Source organism: Dipodomys ordii, unplaced genomic scaffold (assembly GCF_000151885.1).
Source record: "Dipodomys ordii isolate 6190 unplaced genomic scaffold, Dord_2.0 Scaffold11, whole genome shotgun sequence".
Taxonomy (NCBI): domain Eukaryota; kingdom Metazoa; phylum Chordata; class Mammalia; order Rodentia; family Heteromyidae; genus Dipodomys; species Dipodomys ordii.
The window spans coordinates 4,771,196-4,793,269 of NW_012267227.1; the positions used below are offsets into that span (position 1 = coordinate 4,771,196).

At 33.9% G+C, this 22,074-nt stretch overlaps 1 protein-coding gene across 2 annotated transcripts in view; it reads left to right on the forward strand.

Moving 5' to 3' along the window:
• Vps13c (vacuolar protein sorting 13 homolog C (S. cerevisiae)) overlaps positions 1 to 22,074 on the forward strand; it is a 147,135-nt gene that overhangs the window by 12,841 nt on the left and 112,220 nt on the right. For both annotated transcript variants that reach the window (XM_013010094.1, XM_013010095.1), the window contains exons 3-10: positions 2,049 to 2,091; positions 4,626 to 4,721; positions 5,591 to 5,692; positions 14,581 to 14,690; positions 18,341 to 18,400; positions 19,331 to 19,390; positions 20,956 to 21,036; positions 21,718 to 21,775. In XM_013010094.1, coding sequence (XP_012865548.1) covers positions 2,049 to 2,091; positions 4,626 to 4,721; positions 5,591 to 5,692; positions 14,581 to 14,690; positions 18,341 to 18,400; positions 19,331 to 19,390; positions 20,956 to 21,036; positions 21,718 to 21,775 — 610 coding nt within the window. The remainder of the gene's footprint in view (positions 1 to 2,048; positions 2,092 to 4,625; positions 4,722 to 5,590; positions 5,693 to 14,580; positions 14,691 to 18,340; positions 18,401 to 19,330; positions 19,391 to 20,955; positions 21,037 to 21,717; positions 21,776 to 22,074) is intronic.

Sequence of the window (22,074 nt, forward strand, 5' to 3'; positions counted from 1 at the left end):
TTGGTAAACTCTTAGAAACCTTTGGTTACTAAGCATCTGGTACCAAGTACCAGATAAAGTGATGGAGTCACTAAAAGTAAGATTGCTATATTTAAATATTTGCCACAGCTCAAGTGGTAGAGCGCTAGCCTTGAGCTGAAGAGCTGAGGGACAGCACCCAGGCCCAGAGTTCAGGCCCCACGACTGGACCCCCCCAAAAAAATATTTGCCACAGAAATACCCAAGATTAAAGATTTCAATTTTTCCCTGATGATCAAAATAGTATCTTTTGGAAAATGAAATGTTTTTCTATGATTTAATTTGATTGTAAAACTTTGTAGTATATACTTTTCTTACAGAAATATTTATTCTTCAGAATTTCCCTTAGACATTTTTCAATTTTATAAAGCCTTACTTAATGAACAATTGAAATTTTGGAAACAATATATTGACATATCTAGCCTTTTAGTATTATGACCATATTGAAAAGTATATTGCAAAATAGACTAGAAGGTTTTACTCTAGCTTTAGTAATTTGCAATGATTACTGTTGTGCTAAAAGCAAAATAGTACTCACTTCCCCTCCATTATGTTTATAGTTAGCCTATGAAGTGACTGAAGATTATGTTTGTTAGATTCTCATATTACGAAAGTAAGAAAATTAAGAAGTTTCTAGTTTTTTACTGTTCTTGAGGAACAATTTAATTATAAGGACAGATAACCATAAAATAAAACATATCTGTGTCTTCGTGGACTGTATACAAGGAGAAGAGAACCTGACACATAGTAGGTATTCAGAATCACTGTTTTCTTCTTTCTTTATGTGACTTGCCTCAACTTTAATAATTTTAATCTACAAACTTAAAATTTAGGATACTATTGCTAGAGAGTGCATAAAGCTGCTTGTTCTCAATTTGCGTATTTAAAATAAAGAGAAGTGGAATTGTGGAGACAGGATATATACCTAACAGTTATTAGAAGAGAAATTGAGCCCTGTGCTGACCTAATTTAAAGTTTGGTTATAGTTACATGTCATAAAATATTTTGTAATTCTCCATCAACTCAAACTAGCCTCTTCTCAATTTAACCAGATGATAAGATTTTACTTTGATATGTTCTTTACATTTCTTTGATGTGAAACTTACTTCAAAAGAGTAAAAAGGAACGAGACCACATTTTAAAAAGTATACAATTGATGTTTTGTATCCTGTAAAGATGAATTCTTTGGACTTATTTTTTCTGTTTTCTATGAGGGCAGCTCTATTTTCTTACCTCCAAAATATTTTTTTTCTGGTCTAAAAAAAACTTTATCAACAAATATTATTATTTTGTTTCATTGCTGTTCACCTGGCATGCTTGAATAATCAGATGATTGATGAATCAGTTAAATGGGTTATTTTAGTTAGTTGTAAGTACTGTCTTTCACTGGCCACTTTTACGGAATATTCATGTATTTTAAAATAACACAGAATATCTGTGCTGACTGGTTAAATTTTAATAATTATAGAGTTTGGTAATTTTTATGGTATCAGTTCCTGTTTGGTACTCTGAATAAGAAAGTCACATGAATTTGTAGTAGTTTAGAATCTGGATTAGTGAAAATTTATTGTTTGGTATGTGTCTGTAACTTATCTAATGAAAATGATAATTTTGTATATACATTGGGAGTCTACTTTTTATTTATTATTTTACTTCACAGGGAATTGCGCATTTATTATTTCAACTAGTTTATATGAAAGGACTCTGTTCCTTTTCCTGTCCTAGAATTTCAGATGAAATGTCTTAAGTCCATGAAATAATCTTTTGATTTGGTTTATTAAAACAATTTTATCTAATTACTTTCTCTACAAATTCATTTCCATTTTTGCTTATAATTTCCTTCTCTAGTGAATTCTTTATTCATTAATAACTTTTTAAGAATAAAATGTATCCCTTATTAGTTGTTCAAATATGAAAAATTTGTTTTTTTTTCTGTTAGAGGTAAATGCGTTTAAATAATGATACAAAAGTGAGTTTTTGAGGTGCCTATTAATTTAAGATGTCCTTTGAATGTTTTCTTTCTTTTGAAGAGTGAATTGAATGTTCCCTTTAAAGTCAAGGCTGGACAGATTGGTAAGTATTTTACTCTTAGTCCTTTCAGTTTTTATTTTTTTTTTGTTTGCTTATTTGTCTGTGCTTGTTAATATAAGAAATCTTTCTCCACTTTAGCAAAAGGGTGAGAGATTTTTGTGTTCCATTAATTTCAGAGTTCTAAGATTAATACATATTATATAGAAATACCCACACCTTTTTTGACAATAAATTTAGAAAATAGAAGCATATCTTAATCACATTCAGAATCTTCAGGCATTGATTCCACTGCCAAAAATGATCTTCCTTTTCAAAAGTGATAGTTTTGTATGCTTTTTCTTTATGTCTATTAAATATTTTTAAACAGAGCTTATTTCCATCATGTTTTGTTCAATCATTTTTACTTGATATATTATGCAGCAGTTTGGTATGGAAGATGTTTTGGTAAGTACAAAGTCTCCTTTTGCAGCTAAATTCTTACAATAAGACTATTTGTAACTAAGTATATACGTCTTTATGTTTTGGTAGGAAGTTTAATCTACAAAGTTCTCCCAGCTAATCACTTTCTATGAATTTTACTGGAAAGTTGTGTGTTTGTTCAATCCTACATCCTTACTGAATGGTTAAAATATTCAGTTAGACCACATCCTTTCTCTTCTTGTTTGTTAAATAGTGCTGACTGTGGTGGTCATGTTAGCAATGCTGTATAAGGTGTTCTCTTCATGCTTTAACTGAAATTCATAGAGTGCACAAATTACAGTCTTATTTATGTGTATATCCTATGTATGAGACTATGCAAAATAGCTGTGAAAGAGGCAAGGGAATATGTGCTATCTTTGTCTTCAAGGAAGTTACAGAGATCTAAAATTAGGACTGAGATTGAATTTGTAGTTCCAGTATATTGGATGAGTTACTAAAATTTGCATTATTTACTATGTATATAGTTTTTTGGTATATATGGTATTTTTATTTTTTCTGTAGTACTAGGGATTAAACCTAGAGCCTCATACATATCAGACAAATGCTGTACCTCTTAAGCCGTACTTCTCCTCCTTATTTACTCTGTTCTTGCAAGTCAACTTATATTTTGAGGGAGGTTTTATGATAGCTCAAAATTTGTTCTTCTTGTTTTAATGTCTCAAAAGGAGTTAATAGCTTCTTCAGGGTTGCTTATTAAATTACAATATATCCTTTACATATAAGGATCCAAAGCATGTTTTGTTTATCTCTTCTCTTGATTTATGGAACATTTATATCAGTGAAATTTATAATGGGGTTAAAATACTATACTCTTAACCTCAGTCAGCATGGCTAAGTAAGCTCAAGCATAACCTGATTTTCCAAATGCTAGCCATACTTGTGGGTTCTCTGAGTTATCCTTTTGCTTTAATTAATTAATTTATTTATTTTTGCCAGTCCTGGGGCTTGAATTCAGGGCCTGGACACTGTCCCTGAGCTTGATTTGCTCAAGCATTCTACCACTGAGCCACAGGTACAACTTCTGGCTTTTCTGTTTATATGGTACTGAGGAATGGAACCCAGGGCTTCATCATGCTAGGCAAGCACTCTACCACTAAGCCACATTCCCAGCCCCTTTTACTTAAAAATTATTTCATAATTTATATGAAAGACAGTGAAATAACTAATTGCATTCTAGGACTTCTTTTCTAAGGCTAAGGGATATTGAATTGGGATAATTGGAGAGAACGAAAGTGTGAGGGAGCAGATTGTTCTTTCAGTTGTTAAAGGCCATTTCTTTAATCATTTACGTCTTATGCTGCCCAGAGACCTTGGAGAGAGGGATAGTAGAGCTTTGGGAAAAAAGATAAAGAACAAAATATGAGAAGATACTTGGGCACATTGTTTCAAAATTGAGCTGCCTTCTCTCTTCTGTCCTGTCTAGCTATATATATTTCAAGATGAAGTTTTTCTGGGCTCATCTTTGAAGGACCTGACATTAATACCATTATTTCTAAGAGAGAAAATGTGTTTTACTTCCAAATGATTTATAAATACATATTTGCGGTATGGCTGGTCCATGATGCACAGTACTGTTAATATAGCAAATCAAGCAATGCGCCCTGCTGCTTGCACTCATACCAGTTTGGCCTACCATCCCACGTTATTACTAGGAACTCTTCTCTGTGTTGCTATTTCCTTCTGGGATCTTGCACAGTTGTTATTTTATACTTAATCTGTAGAGCTTTGGTTTTCAAACACTGAGTTCTTGTTCCAGCAGCCTTATTAATGAATTGGATGGTCATTGGACATTAAAGCACTTTGTTTAACCTCTTTGGATGAAGTTTCCTTCTTCAAAGTTGAAAATAATGGCTACTTCATTCATTCTACAGTTTTGGAATCTTAAATGAGACCATAGCTATCAAAAAATGTGAAAAGTATAAGATAAAATAAAGTCCTCATTTTTTTTGGAGTGATATACATACTGTGTGTGTGTGTGTGTGTGTGTGTGTGTGTGTGTGTGTGTGTGTGTGTGTGTGGTTTTAATAGAATTTGAGCAACGTAATGCTTCTTGAGAAGTGAAATAAGGAAGTAAGATTAAAGTTATGTTTCTTTAGATAAATTAACTTTGAAGATTCCTTGGAAAAACCTATATGGAGAAGCGGTTGTTGCTACCCTAGAGGGATTATACCTGCTTGTTGTCCCTGGAGCAAGTATGTTGTTTTAAGTTATAATCACTCAGTAGCATCATAAATTTTTAGCTGTGTTTAAGTGTTCTTAAGTATTCAATAAGATAGACAATGTCAGACTAATCATTTACTTATATGTAATATATGCATACACTTCACATATGTATACTATAATATATTGACACATTTATATGTGAAATAATTCTGTTGTTGAAAACAATATTTAGTCTTTTTAACTTTATTGTCAGTGAGTAATTTTACATCTGAGGCAGATTTACTATTGAGAAAAAATAAAATACATTTTAAAAATGTTTTGATGATGTGGTATTTTACAGATTTTAGTGTGCTGTTTTTTATACTTAGTGAGCTCTATAAATACTATATATATGTATATATATATAGTTGCATGATTTCTTTAGGGTATATTATCAGTAATGGGATTACTGGATCTAAAGGGTATATGTATTTTGTGATTGTTGGCATATGTACTGAATTTCTTTCTGAAGGTCTATATTAATACCTGGTGGTAGGTGACATAGCATCATTTTGATAGTAAAAATTTTATCAGAAATATTAACAGTCAATACAGTGGTATGTTTTTGCCTTCCTTTTGTTTCTTTCACTGTCTCCTTTCTGCTTTTTACCTGTCTCCCTTTATCCTTATAATTTCTTTTCCTTACTCATTTTTTGATATAAGCTTTATAAATAAACAAGGATAATTTATTTTTAAGCTTTTGTAAAACTAAAGGATATAGAAATGTTCTTGGATTTACAAAGACTAACTTAGGCTACATCACAGTTATCATGAAGTTACATTTTTCCATTTGTTTCTTTACTAATTCCATTTCTTTTGTGTGAATTACACATATATATATATATATATATATGTTTAGGTATTAAATATGATGCTGAAAAAGAAGAAAAATCTTTGCAGGATAGTAAACAGAAAGAGCTTTCCCGAATTGAAGAAGCCCTTCAAAAAGCAGCAGAGAAAGGTACAGTAAGTTCATGTTTTATATAAGATGGATATACCTATATTTTAGATACTTTTAATCACTTTAAAGAGCATGCATTCACAGACCTTCTTAAACTATAGTTCCAAAGAAAGAATCTTTTTAAAAATCCTGTCTCAAAATAATGATTATAAACTTTTTAGTGACATGTTTAAAACTGATTGCTTTTTTTCTTTGATTGTTGTTTTCATTGGCAGTTAGGTTTTTCCCATTTTGGGTTAACCAGTCACTTTGAGTATATTACTTTAGGAAGCTTTTCAAATTCTGTAGGTTCTACAGGCCTCTTTGTTTTGGCCAAACATTATTACATGTTTCTGTGCATTTTTACTTGTGTTCTTGCAGGATAATGAGGTTACAATAGTATTGTGATGTTGAGAAAAAAACGTTGCTGTCATTTTAGTTCCTGCTGTTTCTCTTCATATTGTAAAGGATATCAGAGCCCAGCATTGGTGGCTCACATTTGTAATCCCAGCTACTCAGGAGGTTGAGATCTGAGGATCATAGTTTGAAGCCAGCCTTGGCAGAAAGTCTCTGTGAGACTCTTATCTCCAATAAACTACTCAAAAAAGCCAAAAGTGGTGCTGTGGCTCAAGTGGTAGAGTGCTATTCTTGTGCACAGAAAGGTCCAGGGACAGCTGCCAGGGCAAGAGTTCAAGTCCTAGAAATGGCACAAAATAAAAAATAAAATAAAAATACACACACACATACATACATATATATACACACATATACACATGTTTACTTTTAATCAAAAAATGAATTTGATGATATAGTTTAAGTGCAAGCACAGGATGAAATAAAAAGCAGTAGTCTATAGTGATGAACTCAAAGACTTTCCCAATCATATCCTAGTTGCCAACTGGAGAACAAGAGTTGTTAATACTTTTCTTTTTTTGTCATTTGGTGACATATGTACATATTTCTATGGTGAAGGGAGATGTTTTTTCTTAAAAGATGAGGGAAATATTAAGTTAGAAATAATGGTTTATTTAGATACATGATGTTTTGTATGTATGTGTAGACCGCTGGCTTAACTAAACCAATGCAATTTTTTTTTCTCTCTGTTTTTTGGTATCTGAAGATTATCTTGAAACTTGCCACATAGCCTTGAAACTTGCCACATAGCTAATCTTGAACTTGAGATCCTCCTGCTTGAGCCTCCTGAGTGCCAGGATTACAGGCATCAGTCACTATGCCTGCTCAAAGTTTTCTCTTAAAAATAGCTTGCTCTATCAAGTGTGGTTACAGTCTTAGCTCTGGTATAGTGGAAGCTGAGATGGGAGAGTGATTTAAGCCCAGCCAGCTAGGCAACCAAGTGAGCCTCTGTCTTGGGGGGAAAAACCAGCCCTAATAAGATCCTTTATCATCTGATTCTAATCCTTTTTGTCCCATGTATGTTTTTCCTATGCAGTAATAGTCTTCTAAAAACATTACTAATACTATTCATAAAACAGAGGCTTCCATGATTGTTAGAAATTTTTAAAAGCCTTTTTCTTTTCTCTTTTACACTTAAGAATATTTTGCCTCTCTACTGCATCTTAAATATGTATATTTTTAGGGAAACAGTTTTCGTTATTTCTATTGCTTTTGTATGCAAAATATACTATAGCTTTTTAAAAATAGTAGTTCAGCACTTCTTTCCATTCAGTTTTGTTTAGTACATGAAGATAGAAACAGTGCTAACAATATGAGAGGAAACTTTGGACAGCACTAGAATTTCATTACTTTAAACCTCAAGTTAAATACATTTTCTTAATACTTGTAGTTTTGTATATTCATCAATAGCCATAGTGACAGATACTTAGGTATGTTGATATAATGTATAGTTTCACATTTGTAATTCATATTACATATAATCCATATTTTTTTCTCTTGGCAAATAGATTCCAGAGTTGACTTCTTTGAGTGGGAATGATTTATGATTGCTCAAAAGTGTTTTCAGTGATCTATAAGAAAGGCACGACATGTTTTCATTTATTTGAATAGTTATACTTGCTCTACATTTTGTATTGAGTACCTGGGAAATTTTGATTCCTGGGCTTTTAATGCCTAGGATTGGTGGAGACAATTGTGGATGATTGGATGTATCCATAGAGGGTTAACAGCTGTAGAATTAACTGTGAAAATAGATCTATATGATATACTATAATTACATTGTGACTTCTGGGATGATAAAATTTGCATTTTGTTTAGATGGAATTAGAATTCACAAAGTGAAACTGTGTAACTAAGTTTTAGCATACTGTGTTAGATTTATCAAAAATGTATTCTGAGTATAAAAGAGGTGAGTTTGGGAACTGCTCAAAGTGCATTTAATTCTCCTGACTGCTTGTAAGTATAGTTTTTTAGTTTCTATGGCTATAAGTCACATTTTTATGGAATGTCCTTAATGTGAATGATGAAGATGTCTTTAGCTACTTTACACATTGCCACTAGTTGCTAGTATTGTTACCTTTCTTGATTTTGAAAACATGAAAAGAAGTCAAAGAGGTAAGAAAAGAATGTAACTCAACCTTCAGCAGCCCATGATAAAAATGAAAATAAAATCCTTGATCTGTTTTAAAAAATGGATTTAAACTAATTCATATTGTTAAAATAAGTGTTGTCTACTAGTTCTTGGAATAACAATTGAAATATACTTATGATTTTATTTCTGGAGAATTTACTTAGCTGTAAAAATCTCACTATGTAGGTCATTTGATGTACTCTGATTATATTTTTTATGCAATTTTTTCCTTTTCTTGAATTGTGAATACTTTTTTGCATAATTGTATAAATTAACTTACCTCTAATATTTTTCACATGCTATCTGAAATTTGTTATGTTTTCTTTTTAACCTACCGGCTGGATTTCCTCACATGTACCTTTTCTTTCTCTGAAATCTTTTTAAATTTTGCTTTGTTTTTGTGGTAATGAAAAATTAAAGTAGGCAAGAGCCCTACCTCAGCGCTGTATCACTAACCCTGAATTGGTTTTTCTTGGCTTGCTGCACATCTATCTTCCCAAGACTGGCACTCATAATTCTTCAGTGTCTCATTCACTGTTCCTGGGACCCTTTGTCTTTTTTCCTAGTTTTCTCCTTTTCTTGGTAGGCATATTTAGTTGTTTTTAATATAATTCTGAAAAATCTTTCAAGGTGCATTTGAATGTCTTTGTGTTTTTAGACTTGTTTGTGTTATTTGGATATAGACTGATAGGCTCAAAATTAGAATTTTGAAGGCAATATCATCTAGCTTCTTTTACATGCTTTTAAGTCAGATACCAGTCTGCTCTGTACATTGTTAGAGACAGAAAAATTAGAAAATCCCTGGCCCCTACTGTCAGAGGCTTTACATTTGAATTGGGAAAATAATGGTAAGTGGGAGGAAGTGTTGAGTCCTATCAAAGAGTACATGTAGAATATTACAGGGGTTCAGAATGAACTCACTGTGTTCAGGCAAAAAGATGGGGGCAGACAATGTGAAGACATGGAAAGGAGACAGAAAAGCCAGAGGTCATTCTGGGTAGAGGGTACAGTAAAGTTGGAAAAGTACAATTGATGTTTGGGAGGTGATAGAGTATAGTTGGACATGAGGTTGGGAAGCAGTAAGTTTAGGTCAGTTTACAGAGATTTCAGTGTCCCAATGATGAACATAATGACAATGGGAACTCTCATTTATTTAGCATGTACCCTTTGCTAGTAATTCTTCAAAATGCTTCATTTGAATCAACTCATGTAATAGTTAGCACCCTATATATAATACAGAGGCTGTTAGTTCTGTGTGACTTCATCCTAGGCCACATAGCTAGAAAATGGGAAAGCAAGAAGTTAAACCTAGTTTGGCTTTAGATCCTATATTCTTAATGCAGTAGTTACCTTTAATCTGAAATAAGTAGGGTAGTCAGTGAATATTCCTTTTTTTCTCTCTCTCTTTAAAAATACAGAGATTGATTTAGAGATGTTAAAATTTTAGTGATATCTCAGTGACACTAGACTTGGGGAGGGAAATTGGAGATGGTGCTGTTGAGCATCATTAACAGGAATTGATAGGAAGGATTTGAACAGTAAGGAACAGATCCCACTAAAATAACATTTCATCCAACTCTATATTTAGTATTATATATCACAGAAAATTTCAGAAAATGACAAAATGGAAGGCAAAAATAAAAGTCTAATTTTTGTTGTACTTGTCAAAGATTTCAATGAGATACTAACCATCATTATTTGCCTTTCTTGTTTAATTTGAAATGTTGGTTACAACTTTAATTATTAGGAATTTTTGTTTTAATATCATAAAATTGTCTGCTGAAAGAATGAAAATGGCATGTCCATGAATATTTCCTTAGAAAAAAGGGCTTTTGGAGTCATTGAATTTCAGTTGATGATTTCTAATTCTTTGAGATTAAGCTCAGACACATTTTATATGTGAAATTTAAGAAGTCTTTAAATGCTTTGCATTTTGGTTATTGCTGCCATGCGGATGCAGGTGTACACTCAGGGGAGCTCATCTATGGCTTGGAAAGCTTTGTTTACAAGGACATCAAGCCTGGTGGGTATGCATGGTTAATTCTCTTCCACTATCTCCAAATTAGCTTTTGGCCATGTTTGTGCTTTTAGTGGAGTCCATTTGATGGTGTGCTATTCTGGAAAAATATGGAAATGTAATTCATGTTCCTCCTTTTCCATCATTCCCTTTCCCTCCCATCTCTAGCCATCTGTTCATCCAGTGAGTATTGTAGTGTCTTCTTGTGAAAGCACCATATTGAGTTCTTGGTGTTTGTGAGAAAATACAGTTCACTGCCCTTGTGAGGCTCACATTTATACCTACCGGAATTTGTACTGCCTTTTGTACTCTACTAGTTTTGCAACTAAACACTCCCCTAGAGCAATGGAATTGAAACTTGTAAAAGTCAGTAACATGTACTGGGGGCAATGATTTATTTGGAACTTGATAGGAGATACCATTTGCATTTCTTCTCATATCCTTTGATTGTTTTACCTGTGCAGCAGTATTTGGAGGCTCCTCTAGACCACTGTCTTGTATAGCATTTTGAAATTTGAAGCTTCACAAATGCACACTGAAGGCTGTTTGCTTTAGGATTCACAATAGAATTATTTTATTTACTAGAAAATCTACCTAATAAGTAATGGTTGTTAATATTTTAAATAATTTTAACATTTAAATAATTTATTAATTTTTATACTTTATATGATTTCAGTAACTTGTATTGTTTTAATAACATTAAAGTTTGTCGTGATTATATGGCAAATGTATCTTGAATTTTTAACAGTAAATATTATGCTAGAATTACTTTTACAGCTAGGAGCTTCTTTAATATGTAGATTAATGGTGACCCATGGGAGAAGGATTTGCATGGCAGCTCACAGCATTGAGAGAAATCATCCTAAAAGCAGTTTCCCTTTAATAGCTGGCTCTGTTAGTTTGTTACCCTAGGTTTCTCATGGCTCACTGTCCAGATTTGTAGGTTATAATCAAATTCCAGTTTCCTGTAGTCTGCCAGGGCCAATGTTTTCCAATCCTTCTAAAAGTAACTTATTTGTGAGATAATGAATTCTAATGGCCCATCTCACAAAATTACTGGGCCTTCTTGTTAAGGTCAGCAGACCATGATCACTATAAAGTAAAAGCTAATTGATTCAGTTGCCCTTTCTCTAAAATGAGGATATTTGGCTAAAATTTAATGTGGACTTCTTGGTATTTAATCGTTTCAGTTTCTTAGTATATATTCTTTCCTCATTTGATGAAATATTGTTTCTTTGAATTTTTTTATTTCTGAACTATTCTTTATTTTTTTTTTTCCAGAGCAGTGGTTTTATTTTCATAGCTGGGTCTGGTGGCTCATGCCTATAATCGGCTACTTGGTGGCAGGTGGAGTGGGGGAGGGATGGGGGGAAGGTCAGAACAATTAGCATTAGAGACCAGCCTGGGCAGAAGAGTTTGTGAGAGTCCTTCTCAATCCATAGCTGGGTATAGTGACATGGGCCTGTCATTCCCAGGCTACGTGAGAAACTGAGATGAGGAGATCACAGTTCTAGGCCAGTCTGGGCAGAAAAGTCTACAAGACTACCTCCATGAAAGGGAAGCGAGATGTGGTGATGTGGCCTGTAAACCCAGCAATGACAATGACAGCAGGAGTGAAAATAAGTTGATTGTGGCTCAAGTGTATGCTGGATACCTGAGACCCTTCTCAAAAATAACATGGAAAAACAGAACTTGAGGCGTGATTCAAATGGAAGAGTGCCTGCCTAGCAAGTATGAGGCCCTGAGTTCAAACCATAGTATCACAGTGAAAAGAAGTAAACTTTTCATAAATGTAGTTGACTTTGTTCACTGATGACATTTGTGCTACTGATGGAAAGGCAGTGGTTTTACAAACAAAAACAATAAACTACTTTTATAATAACATAAATCATTGATTTTTTTCACTAATGACATTTGTGCTACTGGTGCAAAGGCAGTGGTTTGTGAAGTTGCCGGCGTCTTAGTGTGATTCAGTGTAGGACATCTTACTGTACAAATAAATAGTCACTGTATTCTGTACTACCACACTCTCAGAGTAGAAAAGAAAAACAAAACAATTTGAATCAGCTTTACCACGCAATTTTATTGATGACATAGGAATTTTTTAATTTTTGTAAGCTTCAACTCAAACTGTCTGATATTCTACAGCAAAAGAGGAAGTGTGCACAAAGCATTTGTGCAGACTTTGCATAGTGTGATTGGTACTCCTTGGGGTTCTATACTAAGTCACTGAAGCTGCCTAGAATAGTTAAAAGGCTTTACACAGATAGTGCTAGACTTGAAGTTTTCCTCATATGAACATTAGGGAGAGCAGCTCATGTTTTTGGAATGACAGGTCACTAGATATTACAGTGTATAGATTGCACCAGGAATGACAGAATTTCTGTAGTTTGCAGTGCAAAGATGAGTGACAGGAGATAGAACAGGACAGACATAGGGATCAGATCATCAAAGAACCTTCCATGTTATACAAACACTTGATTTTATGTGGTAAGCTGCAGAATCTTCAGATAATTATGAAAAGAAGCTTAATGGGTTTTATTAGTCATTTAAAAGATACCAATCTAAGTCAGGTGCCTGTGGCTCATGCCTGTAATCCTAGCTACTTCGGAGGCTGAGGTCTAAGGATTGTGGTTCAGAGCCAGCCTGGGCAGGAAAGTCTGTGAGATTCTTACCTCCAGTTAACCACCAGAAAACCAGATGTGGTGCTGTGGCTCAAGTGGTAGAGTGCTTGCCTTGAGCTGAAGAGCTCAGAACAGCATCCAAGCCCAGAGTTCAAGCCCCAGACTGACCAAAAACAACAACAAAAAAAGATACCAATCTGGTAACAGTATAGAACGACTTTTAGTAAGAAGTAAGGTCCAGAGGCCAGGAGACTGTGTAGATACTTTCTTGCAAGTTCAGACTACACTATTTTGAAAATGAACTGTACAACTTGTACAACTTGTGAGTGGGTATGAAAGGGAAAAAGCGGAAGAGAATGATGGAAGAGGTTACATTGTCTAAAAAGAAATGTACTCTGTCTGCCTTATATAACTGTAACCTCTCTATACATCACTTTTATATATAAACAATAAAAAATTGAAGAGAAAAAGTTCAGACTAGAAGTAAAGACTAATTGGCAATTGCATATAAAGACTTGGTCCAGTAGCAGTGGTTCATACCTATAATTCTAGTTACTCAGGAGGCAGAAATTGGGAGGAGAGAAGTTTGAGGCCAGTCCAGTTAAGACTTGATTTCAATAAATAAGCCAAGTGTGGATATGTGTGTGCCTGGTCTGAACTATGTGGTAGGCTGGCCTGGCACAAAGACATCAGACCTTAAGCATTAAAGACAGAGGTGTTGCTAAAGTGGTAGATCACCTTTCTAGCAAGCTTGAGGCACTGAATTCAAATATTGGTACCACAAACAGTGATCTGAAGTTAGGTAAGAAAGATGTTTATTCCAGAATACACTGAGGCAGTACTAAATGAAGGAAGGGTGAGGTTTTATAGAAATTGCTCAACTAATTGAACAGATAGTCTTATGTACATTTCATGCCCTTCTTATTTATATTTTTAACCCATGATACAGTTTTGTTTATGAGTTGTATCATTCAGAGAAAATCATATGTTATCAGCCTACCCAGTCATTTCACATATTCCTTATACCACACATTTATCTAAACCTTTTGTGAAAATTTTACCTTGTCATTATTACATTTCCAATATTTTGGTAATATTGATATTAAACTGATATTAAACAGCTACCAATCATATAAAGGACACTGAGAGTGGCTATTTATCCAGTTTATGTAGTTGTACCTGCCAAGTTATTTTCTATATTAAAGAAGGTTATTTATCTTTACTGAAGATTTGTGGGATTGTGTTTGTATTGAAGTCAGGTCATTTCAGGTTAAAGAAACAGTGAGTTGTGGCCAGAATTTGCTGTCAGGAAGAAGTCTCTTTCTCTGCTGTCCTCTTGTCTGCTAACTTGCATTTTATCCTTTTCTCACTAAAATGCTTCCACTGAGAAGGACGTAAGCGTAAAAAGCACAAAAAACACTTTAAGAAACGTTTTAAAGGTCTTGATCGCTCAAAAGGTAGGTAAAAGTAGTTTTTATGCCGTGTGTTGTTTCTACACGTTGCTACTTCATTAGTATCATGGAAGGCAAAATGACTATTAGATTACAATTTCGCTTTGAAAATAAGTTTTAATACATACTAAAATGTAAAATAAACATAAAATTGTAAAGACACTAGAATTGGTGTGATTTCCATTGTGTAGTGCCCTAGCTCTCCTTTGGTCATCCATTATGTGGTGCAGGAGAATTTCACCTCTTCAGCTTGTATTTTCTGTTTTTTATAGATAAGCCAAAAGAAGCAAAAAAGGATACATTTCTGGAAAAATTGGCGACTCAAGTAATAAAAAATGTACAAGTAAAAATCACAGACATACATATTAAATATGAAGATGATGTAAGTGATTTTAATTTTATATTTGTAATCCAATGTATATTTTGTTATATTCTATGTATGGATTACCTGGACTCAGTTTAAATCTCAGGTTGATGCTTTCTCTGATGAAGAGTGTGTTAGACTATTTTAACTGGGAATTTAAGCATATAAATATAGCATAAAATTCCACATAGATTGTTTTCTCGTATTTTATTTGAATTTTGTTTTACATATTAAGATATAATTGCATTTTATACTGACATTTTGTTTTGGTTATATGGAATTACTAATAGAAGTTTTGCTATCACATAAATGTCATAAACAATATAAATGCCCATATTTATAAAAATTCAGAAAAATAAAGTATATTCAACATGTCAAATGTTTGAGAAAATACTGTTAAGATTATGTGGAGAAATGGGAACATATATAGACCATTGTTTGCAATATAAATTATTATAGCTATGTTTTTAAAATGGCAGGGGTACCCTAAACGAAAAATAGAGTTAACATGGTACCCTAGCAATTCCACTTCTAGGTATTGAGGAGTTAGCTTTTGTATTTGTGGCATTGCTATTTCCAGTAGTTGAGATAAGGAAGCAGTGGAAGGGCCTGCCAATAGGTGAATGAATACCAAAAATATTGTATTTGATAGGGGAATACTGCTTAGCCTTAAAAAAGAAGGTGGTGCTGTCATTCCAATAACTTGGATGGAAGTGTGGAGATCATTATGTTAAATAAAACAAGCCAGGCGCAGAAAGAGACTTTCTTCATGACTTGACTTGTATGTTGTCTCCAACAGTCAAATTTGGGGCCAGAAGGAGAGATTGGATAGTAGGTGCAAAGTTTCATTTAGGAGGAATAAACTCTGGAGACCTAGTGTCCAGCACTGTCAGGAATTAATGTGTACTTTAATTATAGTCAATAACTAATCTGTACTTTAAAATTTCTCTAAGAACAGATTTTGAATTTCTTTTTTTTTAACTTTACATTTTTTTAATTGTAAAAATGTTGTATAGAGGGGTTACAGTGTAATGAGTACATTTAATAGCGAGCATTGTTACCTCCTCTATTTTTCCCCTACCGTCACTTCCCTCTCTGCCTCCCCAACTCATCCCACCCCCACACCCAACATTGTAATGTTCATTTTCAATATAGTGTCCTGTACATCTCATCATCACAATGGATTAGCCTGCATCCCCATTTAAGCATTCTGCAATATCCCTTCTCCTCCTCAAATTACAAAAAATGTATATACAAGACGCAGAACACCGGTATCAAATCCAGTGAAAACAGGGGTTATGCCATGGGGGAAGAACCTACAATAGAAACAAAAGAATCACATAATACATTGTAAATACATTAAAAACACTAGCAAGCAAGAAAAAAAAAACCTCTTGTGTCCCTGTCTTGGGGTACATTTTGCTTAACATTATATCATGTGGTCGTATGTATATGGCCTTTGACCTTCTCTGCTGTCCTAGACATGTACTAGTCACTACAAACAAGGGAAACCATGGGACCTATGTTTCTTTGGCCCTGGCTTACTTCACTTAATATAATTTTTTTCCAAGTCTTTCCATTTCCTAGCAAAAGAGGCAAGGAGGCATAGAATTCCATTGTATGTATGTATGTATGTGTGTGTGTATATATATATATATATATATAATACACACACACACACACACACACACACACACACACCATTTTCTGATCCATTCATCTACTGAGAGGCATCTGGGTTGGTTCCATATCTTAGCTATGGTAAATAATGCTGCAATAAACATGGTTGTGCTGGTAACTTTGGCATGACCTGTTTTTGATCAATTGGGTAAATGCCCAAAAGTGGGATTTCTGGGTCATAAGGGAGCTCTATGTGTAGTCTTTTGAGGAACCTCCATACTGCTTTCCAGAGTGGTTAAACAAGTTTACACTCCCACCAACAATGCAGTAGGGTTGCCTTTTGGCCACATCCCACAAAGATATGCTAAGCATGTGAGATGCTAGCATGTTAATACCCTGTTTGCTTATCATGTTTACATACATAGAAATATCACATTTCACTCAGTAGTGTATACAGTTAATATTTGTCAGTTAAAAAGATAATAAAACTCCTTAATGATGTATTACTGAATGGCAATCTCAGTGTCAAGATAAACTAAGCATTTTACTGACTGATAACAATTAGCAAGGCATATATTCCTCTCCATTTAATTAAAAAAATAGAGACACACAGTAGTGGGAAAAGTAATATCAAATTTAAAGAGGGAGTATCAGTGGCAAAATGAAGAAAAAAAGCACGAAAGGTTTTTGTATGGTGTCTGTTTCAGTGTAACTACCTTAATTGTACCTAGAAACGTATAACAAGCCTAGGGTTAAGAAATGGGAAAATAATAATTTATCATAAAGAAGTTCATTTAGATAATGGCAGCAGTTTGTAAGTAGTGTATTAGCAACTATTGAGTTGTGTGTTGTTGACATAGCTACAAGTTAGTTGAACTAGTTATCTGTGGGTATAAGAAGATTGAGTATATGCTGTGATCCACCTTTGTGTACCAGGCTCATGTGAACTTAGAGGAAACACACTTACTTGGTTTTGTAATCACATGGTAAGTGGGAACTCACCCATGCCATTGATGTCCAATATTCTTTGTATACAAAAATGATGATTATAGGATGAAAGGAAAATGTTTTGTCATCATCATTGTGTATTTAATACTAATTAAAAATATAGCCCCAAAGGTTGTTTGTGCTTTTCAGCTATATCAGAGCATACATGCACATTTCCTTTTTGAGAAGGGTCCATCAATGTGACTAAACTATGGCATTTAGTTAGATGATTTTTGAACAGTATGAATTTCCTCTGATGAGTTTTTCTAGTTTCTGTCCTTACAAACAATACAGCATGACTTTACTCATCTCAAGGATGTTTTAGACCATGGAACTGCACACTTTGGCACAAATTAAATGTTGTGTGTAAATTTCACTTAGGTTTTGAACATCAGAAATAGGACAACAGTTAATGCTGGTAGATTCTGGGCACAGAGACTGAGGATTTTGTGTTGAGAATCTGTAGCTCAGTGTGGTAATGCATACCTGTAATCCCAGCACTTGGGAGACTGAGGCAGGAGGAATTTGAGGCTAGACTGGACTACATATTGAGACCCCATTTCAAAAACTATCCTGAGTATTTTCTAGTGAAATATTGTTGAAGTAATTGTTGAAGTGTCAAGAAAAGTAAAGGCATAAATAGTTCACCTTCCCAAGGGTGAAAATCTTAAATGTTTGAAAACATATTCGTGACAGTGTCATAACCTGTGCCACTTTGCGTAATTTGTAATGAAGAACATCTTTATTGATACAGATGAAAAGACTGTCCATTTGGAAACATGTAGAGAAGAGTCTATTTGGTCTGAGTTACTCAGTCATTGTACTTCTAGTAAGAGAAAGGATTCCCTGGGGAAGGTGTCATGTTAGTACCACAGATGTATTACACTCGTGAAGTGTGGGTTATGTTGGTCACATTGCTTTCTTCTTTCCTTTTTATGAATTCAGTTATGTTATTTCTTTGTAAATACATTCCTTTCTGCTGCTGCTGCTATTGTAAAGGGTGAAGCATGCTTCTGCCCTTTCTATCAGTGTGTCTTAATATCTTTTTTCTTTCTTGGTAGGTCACTGATCCAAAAAGACCTCTTTCATTTGGTGTCACACTGGGAGAATTCAGTCTTTTGGTAAGATTGGTGTTTTTTTTTTTAATGTCTGTAAAGTATGATTTTGAAGTCACAAGCTGATTTGTCTAAGATCAACTATTGATACAAATAGTTATTATATATATATTTTTTTGGGGGGGTTCCGGTTGTGGGGCCTGAACTCTGGGCCTGGGCGCTGTCCCTCAGGTCTTCAGCTCAAGGCTAGCATGCTACCACTTGAGCCATAGCACCACTTCCAGCTTTTTTTTTTTTCTGCTTATGTGGTGCTGAGGAATCAAATCCAGGTCCTCATGCATGCAAGGCAAGCGCTCTACCACTGAGCCACCTTCCCAGCCCCCTAGTTGTTACATTTTTCTAAACTATTTTGCTATAGCTTCTCTAGAAGTTCAGCATTTCTAATTATTTTAATTTATTTTGTAACAAATATCAAAATATCAATATCAATTTCTTCCTTCCCTTTCTCTTCTTCTTGTAAGCAATTAAGTACATTTTTCTCTCTCCTTTATATAAACATGCCTTCCTTAACCATCTCCCTCCCCTCTCAGGCTCCAGTAACTACTGCTTTCCAACTAGACTTCTGAGTTTTCGCCCTGTGCTTCTTCCTCTCTTCTCTTCACGCTGACTCTTAGCCAATATACTCAGCATCCACTGACACTGTTCTCAACAAGTTCAACAGCAATGCCCTTGTGAAATAAGTTTCATTGTACGCTTTCTTCAATAAGAGTACATACTGGCTGTTTTTATTTATACCGAATTCTGAATGAACTCAGTTAAAAACTCCTAATTCTATTTTTCATTATTCCTTTGAATTTGCCATACAAAAAACCCCAGAGCCAACATTAGCTAGATGTTTTTGTTCCTTATTTTGTTACTGTTCACAGGTACATGTATGACAGCACTGGAATTGACATTTAGAGCATGTTTCATAATTACTTTTTCTTCTTTTTATAGACTACTAATGAACACTGGACTCCGTGCATATTAAATGAAGCAGAAAAAATTATATACAAGGTATTACATTATTAGAATGAAAATTTCAGTTTGTTTCCCTAGTGTAAACACTTAATACATAATCTTGAATATTTTCAGAGCAGAATGTGCCGTTGGTGTGAATTGAAAGTTAGAATCTTGTATTTTTTTTATTGTGAAAATACTGTACAGAGGGGTTACAATTACATGGGCATGAGTACATTTCTTATCAAGCATTGTAGCTTCCTCCTTTGTTTCCCCTTCCCATCCCATCCGCCCCCCCTCCTCCCCCCCACCAAAGTTGTAAAGTTCGTTTTTGACATAATGACTTGTACATCTCACTGTTGCAATGGTCCACCTGCATCCCTATTTAAACGATTTGTTTTTTCCCTTCCACTCCACAAATTATAACAACATCAAATACAATGAAAGCAGGGGTTATACCGTGGGGGAGGGACATACAAAGCAACAAAAGAATCTTGTATGTTTTTAAAAAAACATACAGGTAGCTATCTTTACACTTACAAGCTGTGAAGTGCCAGGGTTTAGCAGTAGAATTTCAGAACTCAGTGATAGGAGCACTAAAGGCTCCATCTAGTTCTATTTTAGTGTCATCTATTTGTAGTTTTATTGTGAATTCTGCAAGTGTCTATAGGTACATCTTATTTAAGGACAGACATAAATCAATACAGCAAAGCTTGAGCATGAGATTCAGTACAACACATTTGACTTTAGTAAAATACTGATTTTTTATTAACTGGTTTATCCATAGAAAATGCTTGTAGTAACAGAAATCCTGGCTACCTTTGTCCTATAAGAAAAGTACCCTTTATATCAGAAGATACTGTGTAGGCTACAGTCACTATCTCTGGCAAAAGTTTTTCTCAAAGGTAATAATATACTTTCAACAGCAGGTGTCAATAAAAATAAATTAGCAGTGAATTAAAACTCTAAAGGTCTAGTTTTGACTTTGCTTTTTACTATGTGACATTCCCTATCTGAAGTGAAGAAATGGCAAAAATTGATGTTTTATTGATGGGATTTATAAACATACGGTGATTAAGAGATGAATTGAGGTGGAAAAATGTTATAGGGTCAAGTAAAATTATTTATTGAAGTACTGAACCACTGTAATTAAACAAGTATATTTCACTTTTTTAAAAAAACCTTTATGTGTCACAGTACTTTAAATATGCTAATGGCATTATGACCCTCATAGGGCTACTTATTAGGAATGTAGCAATTAGCAATGTTTTCCACCTTATTAATCATGGAGCTCTCTTACCACCTCTTCCTGGTATCTGCTAGAAGATTATGTCTTCTTTATGTAGCAAAACATTTACTTGGTAAATTCTCAATAAATCTTTGATAATTGAATGGATGAATGTCTTGGAAATTGGGTTCCTGGAAGCACAATTTAGCAAATGCTAAACTTAGTAAAGTCTAACAAATACACTTGTACTCATTTTTACATTATTTTCTTTCCTTTAAAAGTTCAAAATGACAATTGGATTATTTAGGAGTACTGAACATGAGAATAATCTTTTAGTATTGATTTACAATGTCAATGTATTTGTTGCCTGACTGCTTTCATTTTTCTTTTGTAGCTTATAAAACTTGATAGTCTCGGTGCCTACTGGAATGTGAATTGCTGCCTGTCCTACCAGAGATCCAGGGAACAGATCTTGGTAATTTCAGAATATACCTGGAAGTGCTAACTATACTCCTTAAATGTATTTAACAAGAATGCCTAATGAGGATAGGAGTTTGGTAATTTGCTTGTTTTCATTGAGTCAGCATTATGAAAAACAATTTTTGAAATCTGTATGTGTCTATTTTGTTATTTCATAGGAGTCTGATTAAGAGTGTTGTAAAGAAAAGGTAATACCTCTCAGACCTAATACATATGTCTTTGACATATATTTTGAGCATTTGTGATGATGTTTTCCTGAATAGAAGATTAATTCTTCAATGTGTTAAGATAATTTTAGTTCTATTTCTTTCCTTAGAGGAAAGCAGAATAGTTAAATTTTCTACATTTCAAGATTCTAGCCCTTCTCAGGATATTATAACAAATGATTTACCATTGAATAGAAATTTGTGGATTTGTATGTATATATAATTTTGTTTTCAGAGTCAGAACAAATATAAAATTGTGATGTTTCTAGATACTTAGAAGGTTTCAGCATTTTCTGTTTCTCCTTACGTATACTAAAGAAATAAATGTATAAATAATGCCTAATATATTTTCTTATGGGTTGGTAGTTACAATGATAGGAACAAAGATACTGTTGTAAGAATGAAGTTTTCATTTTCTGTATGTGTGTGTTTTCTTTTTCATTCTCATACAATTCAAATTTTGTGTTTAGGCACAGCTGAAAAATGAGATTCTTACAAGTAGAAATACACCTCCAAACTATCAGTACAGTAAGTACTAGTAAAAGCTGAATACATGTTTTAAGAAGGAAATGGAACATATATTTTCACATAGCTTTTCAAATAGAGTAAGTACTAGTGAAAGTTGATTTCATGTCATGAAGATGGAATGAAATATTTTAACTGCCTAATAAAGTTACTTTAACAAACAAAACATACTAATTTTGTAACTTAATCTTATGACATGGCATATTTATTACAGTTGATTACTTAGGACTGGATTGTTAAGCATATGCTGTTGATGAATGAGAGAAAGGTCAGGAAAACTGAGTTTTCCTATAGCTAACCTC